The 17,898-nt window shown below is 45.4% G+C and overlaps 2 protein-coding genes and 1 long non-coding RNA gene across 4 annotated transcripts in view; 2 read left to right on the forward strand and 1 right to left on the reverse strand.

Moving 5' to 3' along the window:
- Positions 1–8,241, forward strand: part of LOC123368140 — a 31,023-nt gene extending 22,782 nt beyond the window's left edge. Inside the window, exon 3 of the long non-coding RNA XR_006578701.1 lies at positions 8,045–8,241. This is a non-coding gene — a long non-coding RNA (uncharacterized LOC123368140). The remainder of the gene's footprint in view (positions 1–8,044) is intronic.
- TMEM80 (transmembrane protein 80) lies at positions 1,006–14,168 on the reverse strand. The gene is made up of 5 exons (XM_045012694.1): positions 14,010–14,168; positions 6,448–6,464; positions 4,341–4,434; positions 4,137–4,229; positions 1,006–1,817 (listed from the first exon to the last, which is right to left on the reverse strand). Exons 1-5 carry the CDS (start codon positions 14,026–14,028, stop codon positions 1,612–1,614), a joined length of 429 nt encoding a protein of 142 aa, XP_044868629.1. The 5' UTR covers positions 14,029–14,168; the 3' UTR covers positions 1,006–1,611.
- A 111-nt stretch (positions 14,169–14,279) lies between these two features.
- Positions 14,280–17,898, forward strand: part of DEAF1 (DEAF1 transcription factor) — a 43,173-nt gene continuing 39,554 nt past the window's right edge. For both annotated transcript variants that reach the window (XM_045012692.1, XM_045012693.1), the window contains exons 1-2: positions 14,280–15,081; positions 17,741–17,838. In XM_045012692.1, the coding sequence (XP_044868627.1) occupies positions 14,823–15,081; positions 17,741–17,838 (357 nt within the window). In that variant the 5' untranslated portion in view covers positions 14,280–14,822. The remainder of the gene's footprint in view (positions 15,082–17,740; positions 17,839–17,898) is intronic.

Genomic DNA, 17,898 nt, shown 5'->3' on the forward strand with positions numbered 1-17,898 from the left:
ATGCTCTCCCAGTGTACAGGAGAACTGGCCTGCACATAGAAGCAGCAAAATCAAAGGAGTCCTGTCCGCACACTCTGCCTAACCTTCCTATCTTGTGCTCTGTGCAGCTTAGCCATACCCCAGAAGCTGGTCCAAAATATTTTGCACCTGCAAACAGAATTAGGGTGTAATGAATTCTTTATTTTTTTAAATTGATACAAAAATAAAACATATGAATATGAAGGCTATAATTGTGTACAAAAAACCCCAATGATGACACTGTTACAAAAACCCATGGTCATCTGCAAAATCTTAGCTTGCATTTAGTCAAACAGATTTTAAAATAGTGATTTAACCGAACAGGAAAGGAAAGGTATAAAAATAGATACATCATATAGAGACGATAAAAACCTTACACAACATTAAAGCTGATCTTTCAAAAGGAAAAATCAAGGCCTAATTCTTATTTATAAAAAGGCCATTCTACACTGCTCAGGTAGTACAAAGGGGACGTAACATTCATGCCCATTTTAAAGCTTTTTAATTTTACATTGCCAAAGCAGAGATGTGGCCTTAGTGGAAATGAGGAGTGGTAGGACCTGTAGTTTCCACAACAGCTGTAACACAGTTCCCTTGTGCATATAGGAGACTTGATTCGGCTCTCACACACTGGTATCAATCAGAATAACTCCACTGAAGTCAGTTACGAAGGTGTAAAAGGCACAAGTGAGATCAGAATAAGGACAACAGGACAAAATTCTGCCCTCAAATACAACCCTGTACCTGGTAGTGCCGAATTGAGCCCACAGTATTTTCTTTTAATATAGACAGGGCTGGATTCTCCTCTGCATTACTCCAGTTTTATGCTAGTGTGATTTCATTAAAATCAATGGCATTGCCAGGGCTGGCTCCAGGCACCAGCTCAGCAAGCAGGTGCTTGGGGTGGCCAGGGGGAAGGGGCGGCAAGTTGGGTTCTTCGGCGGCGGGTCCCTCTTGGAGGGAAGGACCTGCCGCTGAACTGCCGCTGAAGAAGAAAGCGGTGCGGTGGAGCTGCTGCCGATCCCGACTTTTTCTTTTTTTTTTTTTTTGCTGCTTGGGGTGGCAAAAACCCTGGAGCCGGCCCTGGGCATTGCACCAACATACAACTAGAGTAATATGCTGGTTTATATTTGTTCTAATTTGGATACAAATATCTGATGCAGAATTTTGATTAAATACACATGTACATCTTTAGGCATAGCAGGTCAGTACATGGACCCAGTGCAGGAATACGCTTGATTATGTGTGTAACTTTAAGCCCAGAAGCACTCCCATTGACTGCAATGGAATTACTCAGACTTAAAGCGGAGCATGTGCTTAAGTGTTTTCCTGAAGCAGGGCCATTGCCACTAAATGAACTTAGTCAAACAGTGGAACGGAGCTACCGTACAGGATATTTTAGCTGGTTATTCATGGGGGGCTGTGCTGGAGTAGGGCTATATTAAATCCTGTAATATAAGGATGAGTTTCTTCCCAGTATTTTACACTGGAGAAAGTGAAACCAAATACTTTTAGACTTTAAAGATGCATGTTGGCTGTTTACTGAAGAAATGTTGGAAGCAGATGTACCTTACAACTCTGAACAGCAGAGATTTAGCTGACAAATGCAGCAATGGCTATAATCTGTAGTAGTCCCTCAAGTCCATACGTAAAAAGAAGAATAGCATTAATAATGACATCTGCTTTTAGCACGTAAGTCTCCCACACCAGGAAGTAGACAGACAACATTATGCTGCCAACAGTAATCACGAGACTGACCCCTAGTGGAACCTCTTCTTCTGTCAGGTTACCCTTTGTACCTTGAGGAAACAAAAAGGTTACATGAATCTTTGACTGTTTACAGGGACAATGTCTTGGAGAGCAGCCCTGTTCAGTAAGGGCACTTAAACACATGCTTAACTGTAAGTACATGCTTAAGACTCTTTGAAGTCTATAGGACTTAAGTACATGCTTAAAGTCAAGCACATGATTAAATGCCTTCCTGAATCGAGGCCATTGTCTGTAAGCTTAAGAACAAATCGAAAGACAGATGAGCACGGTCATTTCAACACTGATCAGGATGGTAGTTTGGAGAAAAGACAATCTACCGGTACTCTAAGACTTGGTCTACACTACAGACTTATGTCGGTATAACTACATCACTCAGGGGTGTGGAAAATCCACGCAGCACATGTAGACAAGCTGTAAGCACAACTCCTACATTATTTCCCCCAGATTAATAGATTTTAAAGTTAGATGTGATCATTATGATCATCTAGTCTGGCCTGTTGCTTGAAAGGCCATTAAATTTCACCACATGGTTCCTGCATCTAGCCTGACAACTTGTTGACTAGAGCAGAGGTTCTCAAATAGTGGTCCACAGACCACCACTGGTCCGTGAGCTCCATTCAGGTGATCCGCGGATAGTTCCCTCTAAGGTGCGTGCCTGGGTGGCCTCACACAAGAGAATGAAGGGCCACCCACCTAATTAGCGGAGCTGTGCAGGCGTGGCTCCACTAATTAGGTGCTTGGACCCTGGAGAAGACGCACATGTAAGGTGAGGTGGTGGCCTTGAGGGGAATAGGGGGTAGGTGGGAGGGGGCAGTGGGGTAAGAAGAGGGGGTGGGGGGAATTAGGGATGTGCAGGGCTGCGGCGGCCAGAGAAAGAGGCAACTTTCCCCAGCTCCAGGGCTGTGGCTGCTGAGGAGAGACAGCCCTCCTTCCCAACCTCAGCTCTATGGGTGCTGTGGAGGGGGAGACCCCCCCCCTTCTCAGCCACAGCTCGGGGGCTGCTGCAGCAAGGGAGAGAGGGCACATCCATCACATTAGAAAGGTAAGACTCCTGATATTAAAATATGAGTTGTGTGCTTTTATTTGTAGAACAAAAAAAGTTAATTATTATTAAGGTTTTTTTTATATATAGCGCTTTTATGCAAAGCGCTTTACAATAGTTAGCTAACAGTATAAACAACATTTGGAAAGATCATTAAGTGGTCCGCCGAGACCCTCAGCAATTTTCAAGTGGTACATGGAAAAAAAAGTTTGAGAACCACTGAACTAGGGTGTACCTTTTTATAAAGAGATCCAAATATGATTTTAATATTTCAAGTAATGGAGAATATATCACATCTCTTAGTCATCTGTTCCAATTGTTAAGCATCTTTGTTAAAATTTTGTACCTTATGTCCAAGCCAGTTTTAGGGTCAATAGGTTTGTTATTCATTTTTTAATTGACTCAGACTTGGAACCTATTTTTCTATTTATAAAATATTTTCATCGAACAGGCTCTGAGCATACAGAGAATTTACTTTTAGGCACATTTTAACTATAAAATGAAGACAATAAGCTAAATTCATCCCTGATGTAACCTAGCTGAATTCAGCAGCAGCCCATGGTGTGTGCTGGTATAAATGTCTCAAGAACACCTGGCATATAAAAAAAAAGAATCCCCAACCCCAACAAACACACACAACCCTTTGGACTGACTCAGTAATGCCTACAGTGGGAGTTGGAACCAAGGCTTATATGTCCCTTTATGCCACTCTAGCCCATTAACCCAATGCAAAGGGACCACAGTCAAGGTGAGAGTCCCTCCTGCCTCATACCCTGCCCTCCAAGTGTAGTGCTGGAAGAAATGAGGGCTGCAAGAAGGAGGGATGTGGACCAATAGTGGCAGCTCTAGGTTGCTCAATTAAATCTTCTGTACTGGGTAATCCCTGGGCACTATTTCCAGCCACTGGACTGTTTTTCTGTTGCTGGAGTGGTGTAAAGGAGCCCTTCAGTAGAATCAGGGCCTCTGTGTTTTGAACTTTATTCTCTCCCACAACATACATAAATAGCACAGCAGTACTCGAGTGTTACATTTCCAGCAGTTCTTGTTATCTGTGAATCTGTCCCTTTTTAGTGGTACTTAAACATTATATTTAACCAATATATAACTATTATCATTTGCCCTTCTGGCAATACAGATCAATCAATCATTGTTTAACAACATACATGTTTAACAGTCTGTAAAATAATTGGTTACGTTGCTAAATCAACAAGTTTTGAAATCCACATTCATAACATGATTAATGTGTAAAGACTATGAGGCAAACATTCCATCTTAAAGTGTACAATGATAATTAAGATCAACATACCCAAGTATAATCGGATTGCTTCTAGAATGGCCATAATGAACAGCAGCGCAAGATCAAGAGCCAAGTAATTATCCGGATAACTGAAAACTTGACCTGTTGAATAACAAAGAGTAACCAAACCAAAACCACTAAGACCATCAAGTCATCACAATATAACATGCACACATTGAGTTTTGTGTTTAGAGTATGTATAAAGTAACTTACTTTTATAAATAATCATTAGAAGCGTTGCCAAGAAATAAAAGATGTAATAAAATCCATTTAAATAGAACAGGATCTGTAAGGGAACAGATGACAGCTGACGAATGTTATTAAGGATCTTTAACAGTAATGCAGTCAATCTATTTTATAAACGATCGGTCACAGCATATTAATGTCAAAATGTTACTATCCCTTATTTTCCATAGCAATCTATGCATGTACATGTTTATATTGGCACTTAAGATACCAAGGTTGTTGATATAATGGAAATACCTAAAATCAGTTGAGGTTCCAAATACTATGAATTTGGACAATAGCTTTTTGGTTTCTTGCCTGTTTTAATATGTAGTTCTAGCTAAAATGGCCCTCATTAGCATAGTATCTGAGCACCTCACAATCTTTAGAGTATTATCCTCACAACACCTTGGTGAACCCTATTATTCCTAATTTTACAGCTGAGGAACTGATGCACTAGGCAAATAGTGATTTGCACAAGGTCGTGCAGGAAGTCTGTGGTAGACCATGGTAGAACAGGATCTTGAATCCAGGCCTCTTAAATCCTTGGCTAGTGCCCTAACCTCTGGATCAGCCTTTCTCACCAATTTTCCATAGATCAATATTACAAGAGTGTGTATGCTGGGGAGTCTTCTAGCCAGCAAGCATGTATTTCATTTGTATTTCCTTGGTAGTCTGTTTCATTTGTTTATTATGCATTGTTTAAAGGGGGGAAAACCACAGGAGCCAAATGTGATCTACATTTCAAATGCTGACAATGCCTTCAGTAAAATACAGGTGCCAAAATCTCTGCTGCTGTCATGGAGCTGCACCTATTTCAACTAAGAGAATTTGGCACGGATTTTTAGAGACCATTTAGTTCTATTGTCCCCCAGGTTTAAGATGATATTAAGTTAACATACAAATTATTTTAGCGTTGGTGCCCACCCAGTTTTGGATGAGAAAACCTGCAAGTCCTGGGCGTAGTCCAGTTCCCAAGCATGTAAGCCTGTTAATTTTAACGAGGCAGAACTTGGTTTTCCTGTTTTTCTGGTTGAAGGAAGGTGGAGCAAAAAATGCTGGAGAAATTCCAGTAGCAGAAGTCTTTGAAGAATAAGGTGTCTGTCTCTTTTCTTAGGAGGTTACCCTGGGGATGTGGGGGGCAAGGGGAGGGAGGGTGGAGCACCAGGAATTAACCAGAGAGGAAAGAGAGACAAAGAGTGTGCTACAATGCTCTTTTGGTGCCTCTTGTCAGCTATGTAATGTCAAATCTCAAGGGTGTGTGCTGCACGGATTTCATGTGGCTTAGTCTACAAACCTAATTGTTTAGATTGTTAGTATGGACCAACCAGTCACTCCCTCCTTCTCCTCTAATCTCCCACATACACCTCTAAAGACCATGGATCTATGGTGACTGTTTTTTGTTTCAACTCTCTTTCCATTACTCCTCTACACATCACTGAGTTAGGGTATGTCTTCATTCAGATGAACAGCCCCTGGCTTAACCTACCCTGGATGTGAGCAGCCACATTGCAAAACCATACCTGAGTTACTGCTCCATACTGATTCATGTGTTGCTAGGACTTCTAGGGGCATAGCCCATGGTTCTTAGCATTGCTGTAAGCTGACCCACTCTATGATTCTTTCCCAGTAAACTGTAAGAGAACTTGTCTGTCCTTTTCAACACATGGGGGAGAGAGAATTTGGGGAAAGCATCAGCGGAGTCGGACTATTGGCATTTGACTGGTTTAGCCTGCGCCTTGATTGCAAAATGGGTGGGTTACCAGTACCAGTGAAAGCAGAACCTGACAGTCAGCCTATAGCACCAGACCAGCCAGCTAGCCCAGTATATTCATGCAAGAGGGCTTCATGTGTGTATGGGTGCTGGGATAGCAGCAATACCCAAATAGAAGCCTGGGATAACTCTGCTGTGAAGACATACCTTTAGAAGCTATCACCTACCAATAGTAGCTCAGACAGATGGTGTTGATGGTTGATGCCACACAGAAAAGGATACCAGTGAAAACTATGCTAATATAAATATTGTGCAAACTTATTAGACAGCGATCTTGCATGTCATCCCCAAGTGCAAGGGATGGGATGTCCAAAAGGATACAACTGATGAAGTTCTTCCTGCCATCGGAGGGAAAATAAGGAATAATTAGGAGAAAATCAGCCTACATTTTTGCTACCAACAATGTTGCAAAATGTACAAATGACTGAAATTTTTCCACATCAACTACTTCAGATTTAGAAAATAACTTGTTTTAGGATACATTAACCCTAAAGTCATTCTGTGAAACCTTCTTGGAGAGAACCCACCTTTTCTGGTGTGTACATCTCTTTGAAAACTTTAAGCACTACATAGATACTAAATACTATTGTGTATCTGTACCTTCACAGCACTCATTATGAATCAGCTGATGACATTTCCGTTTCTGAACTGTACAAGAACCAGGGAAGCATGCGGGGGAATCAGAATATGTCATCTGTTGTTAAATTACAACCAAAGGTTGTTTAAGTCAAACCCACGGCCCCAACCACCACAATGTTGCCCCTATCCCCATTTCAAATGATACTTCCTTCTAACCACTCTCCTTACAACCAATCATTGAAAGCCCAGATAAATCCTTAACACAATGCAATTAAAAAAAAAGAAATATATGAGCCAAGCAATAATTCTTCTGAAAGTGTCTAATCTAACTTCCCTGTAAAAGACAATTTTAAATGTTCTTGAAGTGTGGCAGTATTGACCTAATGAAAGCTCACCTGTCCATTGTTATCCCTCTTAGCACTCCATAGGTACATACAGAATTGAGAATCTCTCGAGTATTAGCCCCATTTTTAAGAAGGCAAAACGAAGGCGCTTTGTGATTAAGGCACTCATCCTGCAAAGATTTATGCCTCTGCTGCTTAATTTTACACATCGACTTCAATGGGGACTACTTACAACATGTAAAGTTAAGCTAATGTGGAAGTCTTTGCAGGATCGGGGCCTAAGGACTGGGCTACATGCAAATTTTTTATTGATATAAATATGTCAGTTAAGGGTGTGATTTCTTACGAAAATAGTTATACCAGAATAACCTCTAATGTGGATCGCTTACTCCCCAAACAGGAAAAAGGGCTTGTCTACACTTTAAACTTGTTTCATCTTAAGGTAGAGTGTTAATTTAAAGTGCAATAACTCCATGTGTGGATACCCTTATTCTGGAATAGCGATAGCTCTTATTCTGGAATTCCATCTGTAAACAAGCCTAAGATACACCGTATGACGCATGGCCAGAAAGGGTTTAGCAGCTTGCAGGATACTTGACCCAGATTCAACTTTTAGGGACATATTGGTAGATAATGTTTGTGTTTTTGTGTGTTTACATATATATTGTTAGAGGTTAACAATGTAATCAAGAGTTCCTGTCTATGCTGTATTCTGTTAATTCAGACATCAAAAGGAAATATTTAAATGAATTGTAAACATAGTGATATCACTGTATTCATCTCTCTTTGAAATGTATAGCAAATCACCTGTGAATGGTGGAAAACAGGCAACTGCCTTATGTTAATCCATGTAGCTAATTACCGGTGATGCTTAGGAAATAGATCTACTTCAAAGTCTCCATGATTGCCTATTGTTCACCTAAGGACTCCGAGCTATCAAAAGAAGGCCTGGTACTATATAAAAATGTCTTGGGTCCTGATCCTTTTTATCTCAGATCTGCTTGATGCTTCATGCAGGGGAAGCTTAAGTCCCAAGACTGAGATCTCGAGAGTCCCATCTGGATCACCCTGAATATGGACATAGGACTATAGCCTTGGACTAATTCTTTGCAGCTACAAAGCTCACCATCTCTATTAAGAATCTGATCTCAGAACTGTACTCATGTCTGTATGCATACTGATCTTTTACCCAATACTCTCTCTCTTTTCTTTTTTAATAAATTTTAGGTTAGTTAATAAGAATTGGCTGTAAACATGTATTTGGGTAAGATCTGAAATATTCATTAACCTGGGAGACAACATGTCTGATCCTTTGGGATTGGTAGAACTTTATTATATGATTAATAAGATTTTCAGTAATCTTCATCATATTTGACTTGGGTGTCTGGGTGGAGGCCTAAGGCTGGGTTACTTTAAGAAAACTGTGTTGTTGGCTTCTGAGTAACCATAAAGTATTATAGAAGCGGTTTTGTGCTGACTTGGTAAATCTAAGTATTGGACTATCCACCAGCTTTGGGGATTGTCTGCCCCATTCTTTGCAGTTCACCCTAATTGAGTAACCTCCGTGTGGCTCCCCTGGGACTCTGGTCACACACTTCTATAACTGACTCCATACTACAGAGGTTGTATTACTTTAATTATACTGGGCTAGATAAAGCAGTACAATTTTTTGCCCAAAGATCACACAGTGAGTCAGTGAAAGAGCTGAGTATAGAACCCAGAACGCTGATTCCCAGTTCTCTGCTCTAAACACAAAACCGTATACCATTGTCATTAGCCCACAAGTAGGCATTAACCATATTCCTACATTTGTACCAAGGACAAATGATATAATATCTGATAATCCTACTTAGCATCTATAGAATCTCAGTACATTTCACCAACATTAATTGCTTATGCCTGACAGCACACACTTGTGAGACAAGTATTGTAATTATATAGTAATTCGTAATCTAGTAATAACATATCCACTCCATTATGAAACTTGACATCTAATTTTCAATTATTCTAAATTAGTTTAGACTGCCAAGTGCAAGATCACTTTGCTTTCAACGGCCTAAATAACGATGATTAAATATGGGCCGACTCTATCTTTGATGTAACTCCAGTGAAGACAATGGGTTTATAGCAGGGATGAATCTGGCTCATTAACTCCAGTTTTCAAGAAAGGATACAAACATGGTGCAAATCTTACATTCATATATACGAGTGGGCTCTTAGGAGCATGGTTCTGAGGGCCTATTTGCATGTACATATGCTTGAGCTGCATGTGCGTCTTAGAAAAGTTTTGAAAATTGTGCCCCTAGTGCTGGATCATGCAGATACCCCATGAGCAGAATCCCAGTGATTTTACTGGGAGTTTGATATACTGAACAAATACAGAACCAGGCCCATAAAGTCTGTTCCAAACAAGTGAGTTTTTTTTAAATGTAGCCCCTGCCAAATTTTCTTAAAGAGCACTGTGTGTATGCATATTTGAAGACAGAATTTGGCCCATTTTCTACAAATCTGTTTCAGGATTCAGCATTTCTGATGCCAAAAATGTATTATAGGTGGTGCAGGTAGCAATGCCTATAGGTTTGCCCAACACTTCCCATTATAAGACCCTGTTTTCACTTACTTATATCTTTGCCAAACTTAAACCATTCAGGTTGAAATTTTTCATGCCAGGCATCTACCTCAAACTGAATTATTTTTTTTTAAACTGTCAGCTAAAATGGTTCAGTTGTTTTGGAGAATGAGAGCATTGAAAAATTCATGTTGCCCATGTTAATGAACTGGTTGTAAGATTATTCTCATTTTTTAAGAAGCTTTCACATCTCCTTGCTTTGGATTGGGACTGGACATTTGACAGGGGGTCACCTGCTGTCAGGAATGTGCCTTTTGTTGTTGCTGTGAAAAAAACACCCAACTAGGACCAAGTTATGAGTCACTGAAAAATCTCAGTTCACACATAATCAGCTGAGTCTTCTTAGACATTGGCTATTAAATTCTCCACAGATTTTGTTTGTATTGCACATGCTCCAGCCCCTGGCAGCTCCCATGTATGATTGGACTGCACATGCACCATCCCCACAGAATGACTAAGCACACTCTGGGAAGCTGTGGCAATACTATAAGAAAAAATAGTATGTGATCATGTAATTAAATACTGTATCATAATGCATATGCACAAGGGAGCTGAATTAAGGTTGCATGACCATCCTTAAAACTGGCATTTCCCACTTCTGAGTGCTTGACTTTGCAATGTTATTAAAAGAACATTATTAGGCTTTTTTTAACGAAGTACTTACAACAGTGAGAGAATAGCAGGTGTAACCGGATCTACTAGCAGCTTAGCACTCATCCAGCTGCACCGTTGTTAGCAGCTGCTATAATACAGATCCTACTTTTGCTAGTATAGAAGTATGCCATCAGAAGAGGAGCCAGGAGTCCTGGGTTCTATTTCTAGCTAACTTATCAACTTATGTCATGTCACTTTGGACAAGCCACGTACTGTCTCTGGGTCAAAATCTCCTCTCAGTTACACCACTCTAAATCAAGGGAAACTCTACTTATTTGAGAAGAGTCCTTCTGGATTTAAACTGATACACAGCAATATCTGGTCCTTTGTACTTGTTTCCACATATGTAAAATGAAGATAATTTACCTATGTCACAAAAGTATTGAGATGCTTCATTCATTAGTGTTTGTCAAGTGCTTTGAAATACTCATCAGGAAGGTGCTAATATAAGTATAAAATATCGTTACTAATCAAAATGAAGGATGCCCCACTCAGCAAAGGTCAGTTGGGAGGCTGGGTGTAACTGTTTACATTTCTTTTATTCATATTAAATTAAAATAATGAAATCAGTATTATGTTGTTTTAACTCACTCTAAAAGTAGCCAGGAATGCTGTAATAAGCAAATTCTGCTACTACTGAAGTCAAGGAGAGTTTTGCCAGTTACGAAATGTATGGCATGGGACAAAACTTTACTGACTGATAGTTAATAATGCATTCATCCCAGTTACAGCTAGTTCACTGGTGCAGCATCTCTTTCCCTTGCTTTATCTCATTATATGTTATAGAGCAGGGGTGGGCAAACTTTTTGGCCCAAGGGCCACATTGGGGTTGCAAAACTGTATGGAGGGCCCGGTAGGGAAGGCTGTGCCCCCCAAACAGCCTGGCCCCCACCTCCTCCCACTTCCTGCCCCCCTCAGAGCTCCCGACATCCAACCCCCCTGCTCCTTGTCCCCTAACCACCCCTCTCAGGACCCCGCAGCCCTAACCACCACCTGGGACCCCCCGCCATCCAACCCCTCCTGCCCCCTGACTGTCCTGCCCCCTATCCACACCCCCACCCCCGATCCAACCCCCCTGCTCCCAGTCCCGATTGCCCTGATCCCTATCTATATCCCCACCCCCTGACAGGCTCCCCGGGACTCCCATGCCTATCCACCCCACCCGTCCCCTGCCCCTATCCACACCCCTGCCCCCTGACAGCCCCCCCCCCCGGACTCCTACACCTATCCAACCCCCTCCCCCCCGTTCCCCATCCCCTGCCCCTATTCACACCCCTGCCCCGACAGGCCCCCCGGGACTCTCACGCTTATCCAACTCCCCCATCCCCTGACTACCGCCCAGAACCTCCGCCCCATTCAACCGCCCCCTGCTTCCTCTCCCCTGACTGCCCCCTGGGACCCCCCAGCCCCCTTATCATGCCGCTCAGAGCAGCATGTTTGGCAGCCGCGCCGCCCAGCCGGAGCCAGACACGCTGCTGCGCTGCTCGGCAGGAGCGCGCAACCCCGCCACCCAGAGCGCTGCCCACGTAGTGGCATGGCTGTGGGGGAGGGGGGACAGCAAGGGAGGGGCTGGGGCTAACCTACCTGGCCGGGAGCTCAACGGCCGGACAGGATGGTCCCATGGGCCGGATGTTGCCCGCGGGCCGTAGTTTGCCCACCTCTGTTATAGAGTATCCCACACAGAGAACAAATTAAACAAAATATCCATGCTGTGTTATTCATGTTGCCAGAAGAACTCAAAGAAAGCATGACAAGCTAGTCAGGATACTGACAATTCAGTTATGTTTACTGGGATAGATTCACCACTAGTGCAGCATCTGAGCCTACCAAGCACATCCCTAGGCTGAATTCAGTGATAACATTAGTAGAGCTGACTGGGGAATTTTTCAACTAAATTTTTTTATTGGAAAATGCTGATTAGTCAAAACTGAAACTGTCTGTGGGAAAATGGTTGGTTTTGATGAATTTCTTGACTCCAAAAAGTTGAAAAAATCCAAATGGCCTAAACATATAATTTTTTAAACAAAAAATTCCAGTTTTCTGGTTCTAAAGGAGTTTTTAGTTAGAAAAGCAAAAAAGTAAAAATGGTCAACATCAAAATGTTTTGATTTACCCCAATTGAAATGGAAGGGGGGGGGGGTATGGTTTGGTTCATAACAGTTTAAGATGTTGGTCCAATTTGGGGTGGGAACATTTTTCAGTGTCTCAAAAATTTCCTGGGACAGGAAAACTATTTCCTGCCCAGCTGTGGTTGTAAGCAAGAGGCAAGGCCCTCTGCAAGTGGTGAAAGGATGTAGCTTGCATAGATTTGAACAGGTCAGAGGGAGGCACACCAGGCAGTCCCTACCCTGAGGTGGGAGGCTGCACACAGCCGAAGGGCAGACGTTGGAGGCGCTTGTCACCTCCAGTTGCTCCTCACATGCAGCTCTAGGCAGCAGTATGAGGCGAGGGAGGCAAAGCCAACCTGTCCCCTTTGCTGAGGCTTGGGATGCAGCAGTGCAGAGCATGGAGCCTCTGGCTCCAAACAGTCTAGCTAAGTTCAGCAAGTAAAAGTCAGAAGCAGGCGGGCAAGGGGCACAACAAAAGTTCCCACTGGTCTAGGTCTCCCTGGTGTGGAGAAGGGAGTCCACACCACTCCAGGTCTCTCCTAGAGAAAGGCGGGCGTGGGAGGGAAGGGGAAAGAGGTCAGGGCAATGTGAAGGAGGGGAACCCCATATGCAGTGAGCCCCTCCTGGGCCCCCTCAATAAAATTCTGGTTGTGCCTTTACAGCCATCTGGTACTCACAACAGGGGTATGCACTGGGGACTGGTGAGAATGAACCGGGGCACCCCTTTCTCTCCATCTCTTCCAGACACCAGCTAACCCCTGCCTCTTCCAGATACTCACCACCCACTGTCCCCTTAGACACCCACCATCTCTCTCTCCTCAGTCCCCTGCATCCCCTGAGCTCCCCCCAGACACACAACAGCCCTCTTCTTAGTGCCCTGCATCCTTTGGCCAGACACGCAGCTCCCTGAACCCCCTAGACACCCATCACCCCCCATCTCCCGGACACCTTTCTCCTCTGAGTCCCCCGCCCAGCGGCTCCCCTCAGGCACTGATCACCCCGGACCCCCCCCGCTTTCCGATAGCCGGCTGTAGGCAAGGCTTGCTCAGGGGTCGAAGTGCAGGAGAGGGGCCTGCGGGGCTGTTCCGTGAGCGAGGGAGCGAGCCAGGGCTCACTCAGCCTGTCTCTCCTGGAAGGGAGGTCGCAGTGACCCTCCTTCTGCCCCCCCGCCCCGCGAGATCCCGGGGCTGACTCCGGAATCGCTTCACATTCCCTTCCCGTCTGAACGCTCGTTGCGGCTTGTTACGGGGCCACCCGATTTCTCCACCCGTTTAAGTTTCACACTGACCAGCGCTGCCCCCTCCCCTCCGGGGCCCACCCCAGCCCGTCGCCGCCGTGCAGTGAACGGTACCGCACCGTCCGCGGTAATAACCCTCATCGCCCCCGGGTGCCGCGCGCCGGCTGGCGTTGATTGTCACGTAACCATGGCAACGCTGCAACAGCGGGACGCGACCCATCATCCCGCAGGGGCAACCCCTCACTACCCCCCCCCCCCGTCTGGCTGGGAACCGTCACCCCCGACCCATCGGACACGGAGCTCGCGGTAACGATGGCAACGCGTCCACTCACCTCTCCTAACAGCAGCCATATCCTCCCCCGTCTCCCCCCTCGGTCCTCCAGCATCCCGGCATCCCGTGCGCCACTGGGGCTTCGGGCGCCTTCGGCCATTGCCGCTTATTCTCGCGCGCTGTGAGGGCGGAGAGGAGCCCGCCACTTCCCCTTCAGCCCCGCGGCCTTCGGGCGTCCCGCGCGCTCGGCCGGGTTCGTTCTGCTTCGGGCTGACTCGGGCGCTGTCCGTTCGGCTCCCCGGCCAGCCCGGCCGCTCGGGTGAGATCGGAGGGGGCTCGGCTCGGCTCGGCTCCCCGCTGCCATGGGGACGAGCTGGGAGGACTCGGGCAGGCTCGACTCTAATCGGCTCTAGCCTCCGATCTCCTCGGGCAGGTTCGGGTCCCTCCCCCCACCCGGCTGGGATTGCTGGTCGGGCGACGCTCGGGTGAGACGGGCGAGGACTCGCAGGGGTTCGGTTCCCCTCGGGTGCCCGGGTCGGTCCGCATTCGGGTCACCCGGGAGGGGCAGGGGATTGAGTGGAGCTCAGCTCCTTCGCCTGGAGCGGCACTCGGGCGAGCTCGGAGGGACTCGGGGCCACTCGGTCAGGCTCGGAGCCGACACTGTACAGTTCGGCTGCTCGCTCTCGGCAGTGCTCGGCTATTTTCGGAAGGACTCGGGATCGCTCGGGGAAACTCGGATCAGTCTGGGGTAGCGCCGCGCCCCGCCCGGGGAGCTGAGAATCGGGCTCGTGTGAGATCGGAGAGGGCTCGAGCCCGCTCGGGCCGGGCTCGGCTCCTCTCGGTCCCCGGCTACCGCCGCCTCGGGCGGGCTCGGATGGAGGACTCGGACTCGGCGGCGAAGCAGCTGGGCTTGGCCGAGGCGGCGGCGGTAGCTGCGGCGGCGGTGGCCGCAGCGGCGGCCGCGGAAGGATCCGAGCACCAGCGGGCGGAGGCGGCGGGCTTGGAGGCGGCGCCCGAGGAGGAGGAGGCAGCGGCGCAAGTGACGGCGGTGACCGTGATGGCGGCGGATGCCGAACACATCGAGATGGAAGCCGAGTCCCTGCCGAGCGCGGACGAGGCCGCCGCCTTCGCAGGTCAGAGCGCGGCGCATGCGCACAGAGCGCCCCGCGCGCGCGCCTTCGGCCCTGGCACGCGCTGCCGCTGGTGCAGCCTCGCGCGCGCCGGGCTGGCCGTTCCCGCGGGTGAGCCGAGCGCTGGGTCAGAGTTGTGCAGAGGGTGAGAGCGCTCGGTGTGAGCCGAGCGGAGATGGGGTCCCGGTGGTTTCGCTTGCGCGGAGCTACTCCAGTAGGGTGACCAGACCTCAAGTGTGATAAATCAGGACGGGGTGGGGGTAATAGGAGCCTATATAAGAAAAAGACCCGGGAATCAGGACCGTCCCTATAAAACTGGGCCATCTGGTCACCCTATACTCGAGCTCAGCCCCGCACCCCTCTCCTCCGCCTGGGGTATCCCTGGACCAGCTCCCGGCAGGTCACAGCGCTCTCCACAGAGAGCGAGTTCGGGGTGAACATGGCTCCTGTTGAGGGAAAGGGCCACCTTGGTTCAGCTGCGCTGCTGGGTTTGACTTGCTGCTGCCACCGCTTTCCCCCATCCAGTCTGTCCCAGGCTGCTCATTACCCACACGGTCAGCCACCCCCCTGCATCTTGTCAGTGCCACAAGTCCTGACATTGAGTCCTCCCAGCCGAGATACATGGTTATCTTTGTTTTACAGCTGGGGAGCCAGACCGGTGAAGTAACTTATCCCAGTCCACACAGCAAATAAATAGCAAATTCAGAATTAGAAGTAAATCCTGTCAGACTCCCAACCTTTTGCTAAGGTTGCCAATTTTGGTTGGACTTATTCCTGGAGGTTTCATCACATGACACAGACACCAGGATAACCCTACCTTTTGCTCAGTGCTTCAGTCCACACTGCCTTCACAAAAACACGGAGGAGTCCGGTGGCACCTTAAAAACTAACAGCTTTATTTGGGCATAAGCTTTCGTGGGTAAAATACCCACTTCTTCAGATGCAATGGCGACATCCTGCCTTCACAAGTAAATGATACAGTGTTTTCCCCCTTGAGTAAGACGCTTCTTTCTGCACATCACATCTTGACTTTGACCTGCTCACTGTGTGTGCACAGATCTCTCATTGGGAGTTTTGACTCGCTAAACAAATGCAAAATATTGGAGACAAGATCTGCCATGCAGCCAGGAGTGGAGATTTTAGCCCATAATCAGGCTTAATAGAATTCAATTTTAATTTTTTACATAATTTCAGTGGTTAATATCAATTTTTATTTTTTATTTTTATCTATTCAAATTTTCTTAGTTGTGAGAAATTAAGGGAGGGATCAGACAGTAATTGTTTAATGACAGTAGACTTTGAGATTCAAAAAGTAAAGATTTACAACCATTAACACAAAAAATTGTGAACATCACATGTCAAGCTATACAAGGTATATATCCTTAAACTGTAATAAGCTGTCAAGCAGCATATTTCTTACTTTGCCTATTTGTAAACTACAGTTATGATGAAAATATTTTTCATCAGTTTGTGTGTGAAAAGTAAAATCGACATTTACCGATAATCTAATGCATCCACAATTACCCATAATTAGCTGTCAATCTTGATGCACGTCTGTCTGGGTGTTGTTTTTCATGCCTTTCCATTCCTGGAATACAGAAATAGTTTTTTGTGTGTATGCCATGAAATATGGCAGCAGGATTCAACCTAAGTATTCTGTATGTGCTCCAAACGGCTGTTACTTTACAAATTTTGTATGTAGTATAGTTGTAGCAGTGTCAGTCCCAGGATATTAGAGAGACAGGACCTGAAGAAGAGCCCTGAGTGGCTTGAAAGCTTGTCTCTCTCACCAACAAAAGTTGGTCCAATAAAAGACATTACCTCACCCACCTTGTGTGTCTACTTTACAAGTGTGTCAGACTCAGAGGACTTGTAGGATCTTACTCTGTGAAGCCGCACATATATGCCATACAACACCCATCTTGGATTCCCTTAGTTAAGAAGCTGAGTTTTCATAAGGGTTTGTATATATCTTTTAATTTATGCATAAACAGAAGTTGATATAAATCATGAGCATCTATTAGCTTATACCAAATTTTCCTTAAAAGCAAATTTTTATAGACAGCAGCAGAAGAGAGACAATCTGGTAGACTTTCCATAACTAAATATGCTATCAAATTTTATGCAAAATATAATTTTAAAAAATTGGATACATTCTAGCTGATGTGCTAGTTGGCTCTATCATGATATTATTGAAGTTGTAGCAATTAATTTATAGACTGAGACAGGCAGAGAGTCTGAGGTTTTCTCTTCCTTTTATCTTTAGATTTGTAAGTCAATCCCCTTTTACAGTTCTCATGCACACTGAAGCAGCTTCATTTTTCCTCCTAGTTAATCACATGCTGTTAAATACTGTCTCAGCCTCAAGAGTGTTCAAATAATAAGCCCAAGCCAGTTTTGAAGATAGATAGCAATAATCAGAATGACATTTATTTCTAGTTTAGATTCTTTGAAAAGATTTCCAGAGGTGACATTAGAAGTGAAGTTGTGAATGTCCTCTGTGGATGATCTTATTCTCAAGGGGGTGGGAAGGAGAACCTGGAAAAAAATTGGAAATAATATAGGGGGGAAAAAACCACAATTGTATTTTCTCCCCTTTTAGCTTTAATCAGGTTCTGTGGATACAGCAGTATATTAAGTTCACTTCTGTTTTATGTTGTAGAAGTGACAACAGTAACAGTAGCCAATGTGGGTGCCTCTGCAGACAATGTCTTCACCACATCGGTGGCAAATGCTGCATCTATATCTGGACATGTGCTGGTAAGTTAAGGGTTTTTTTTTTGTTTTAATTCCTTTAGAATGTTGTGGGCCCTATGTTGA

This window comes from Mauremys mutica, chromosome 4 (assembly GCF_020497125.1).
Source record: "Mauremys mutica isolate MM-2020 ecotype Southern chromosome 4, ASM2049712v1, whole genome shotgun sequence".
NCBI lineage: Eukaryota > Metazoa > Chordata > Testudines > Geoemydidae > Mauremys > Mauremys mutica.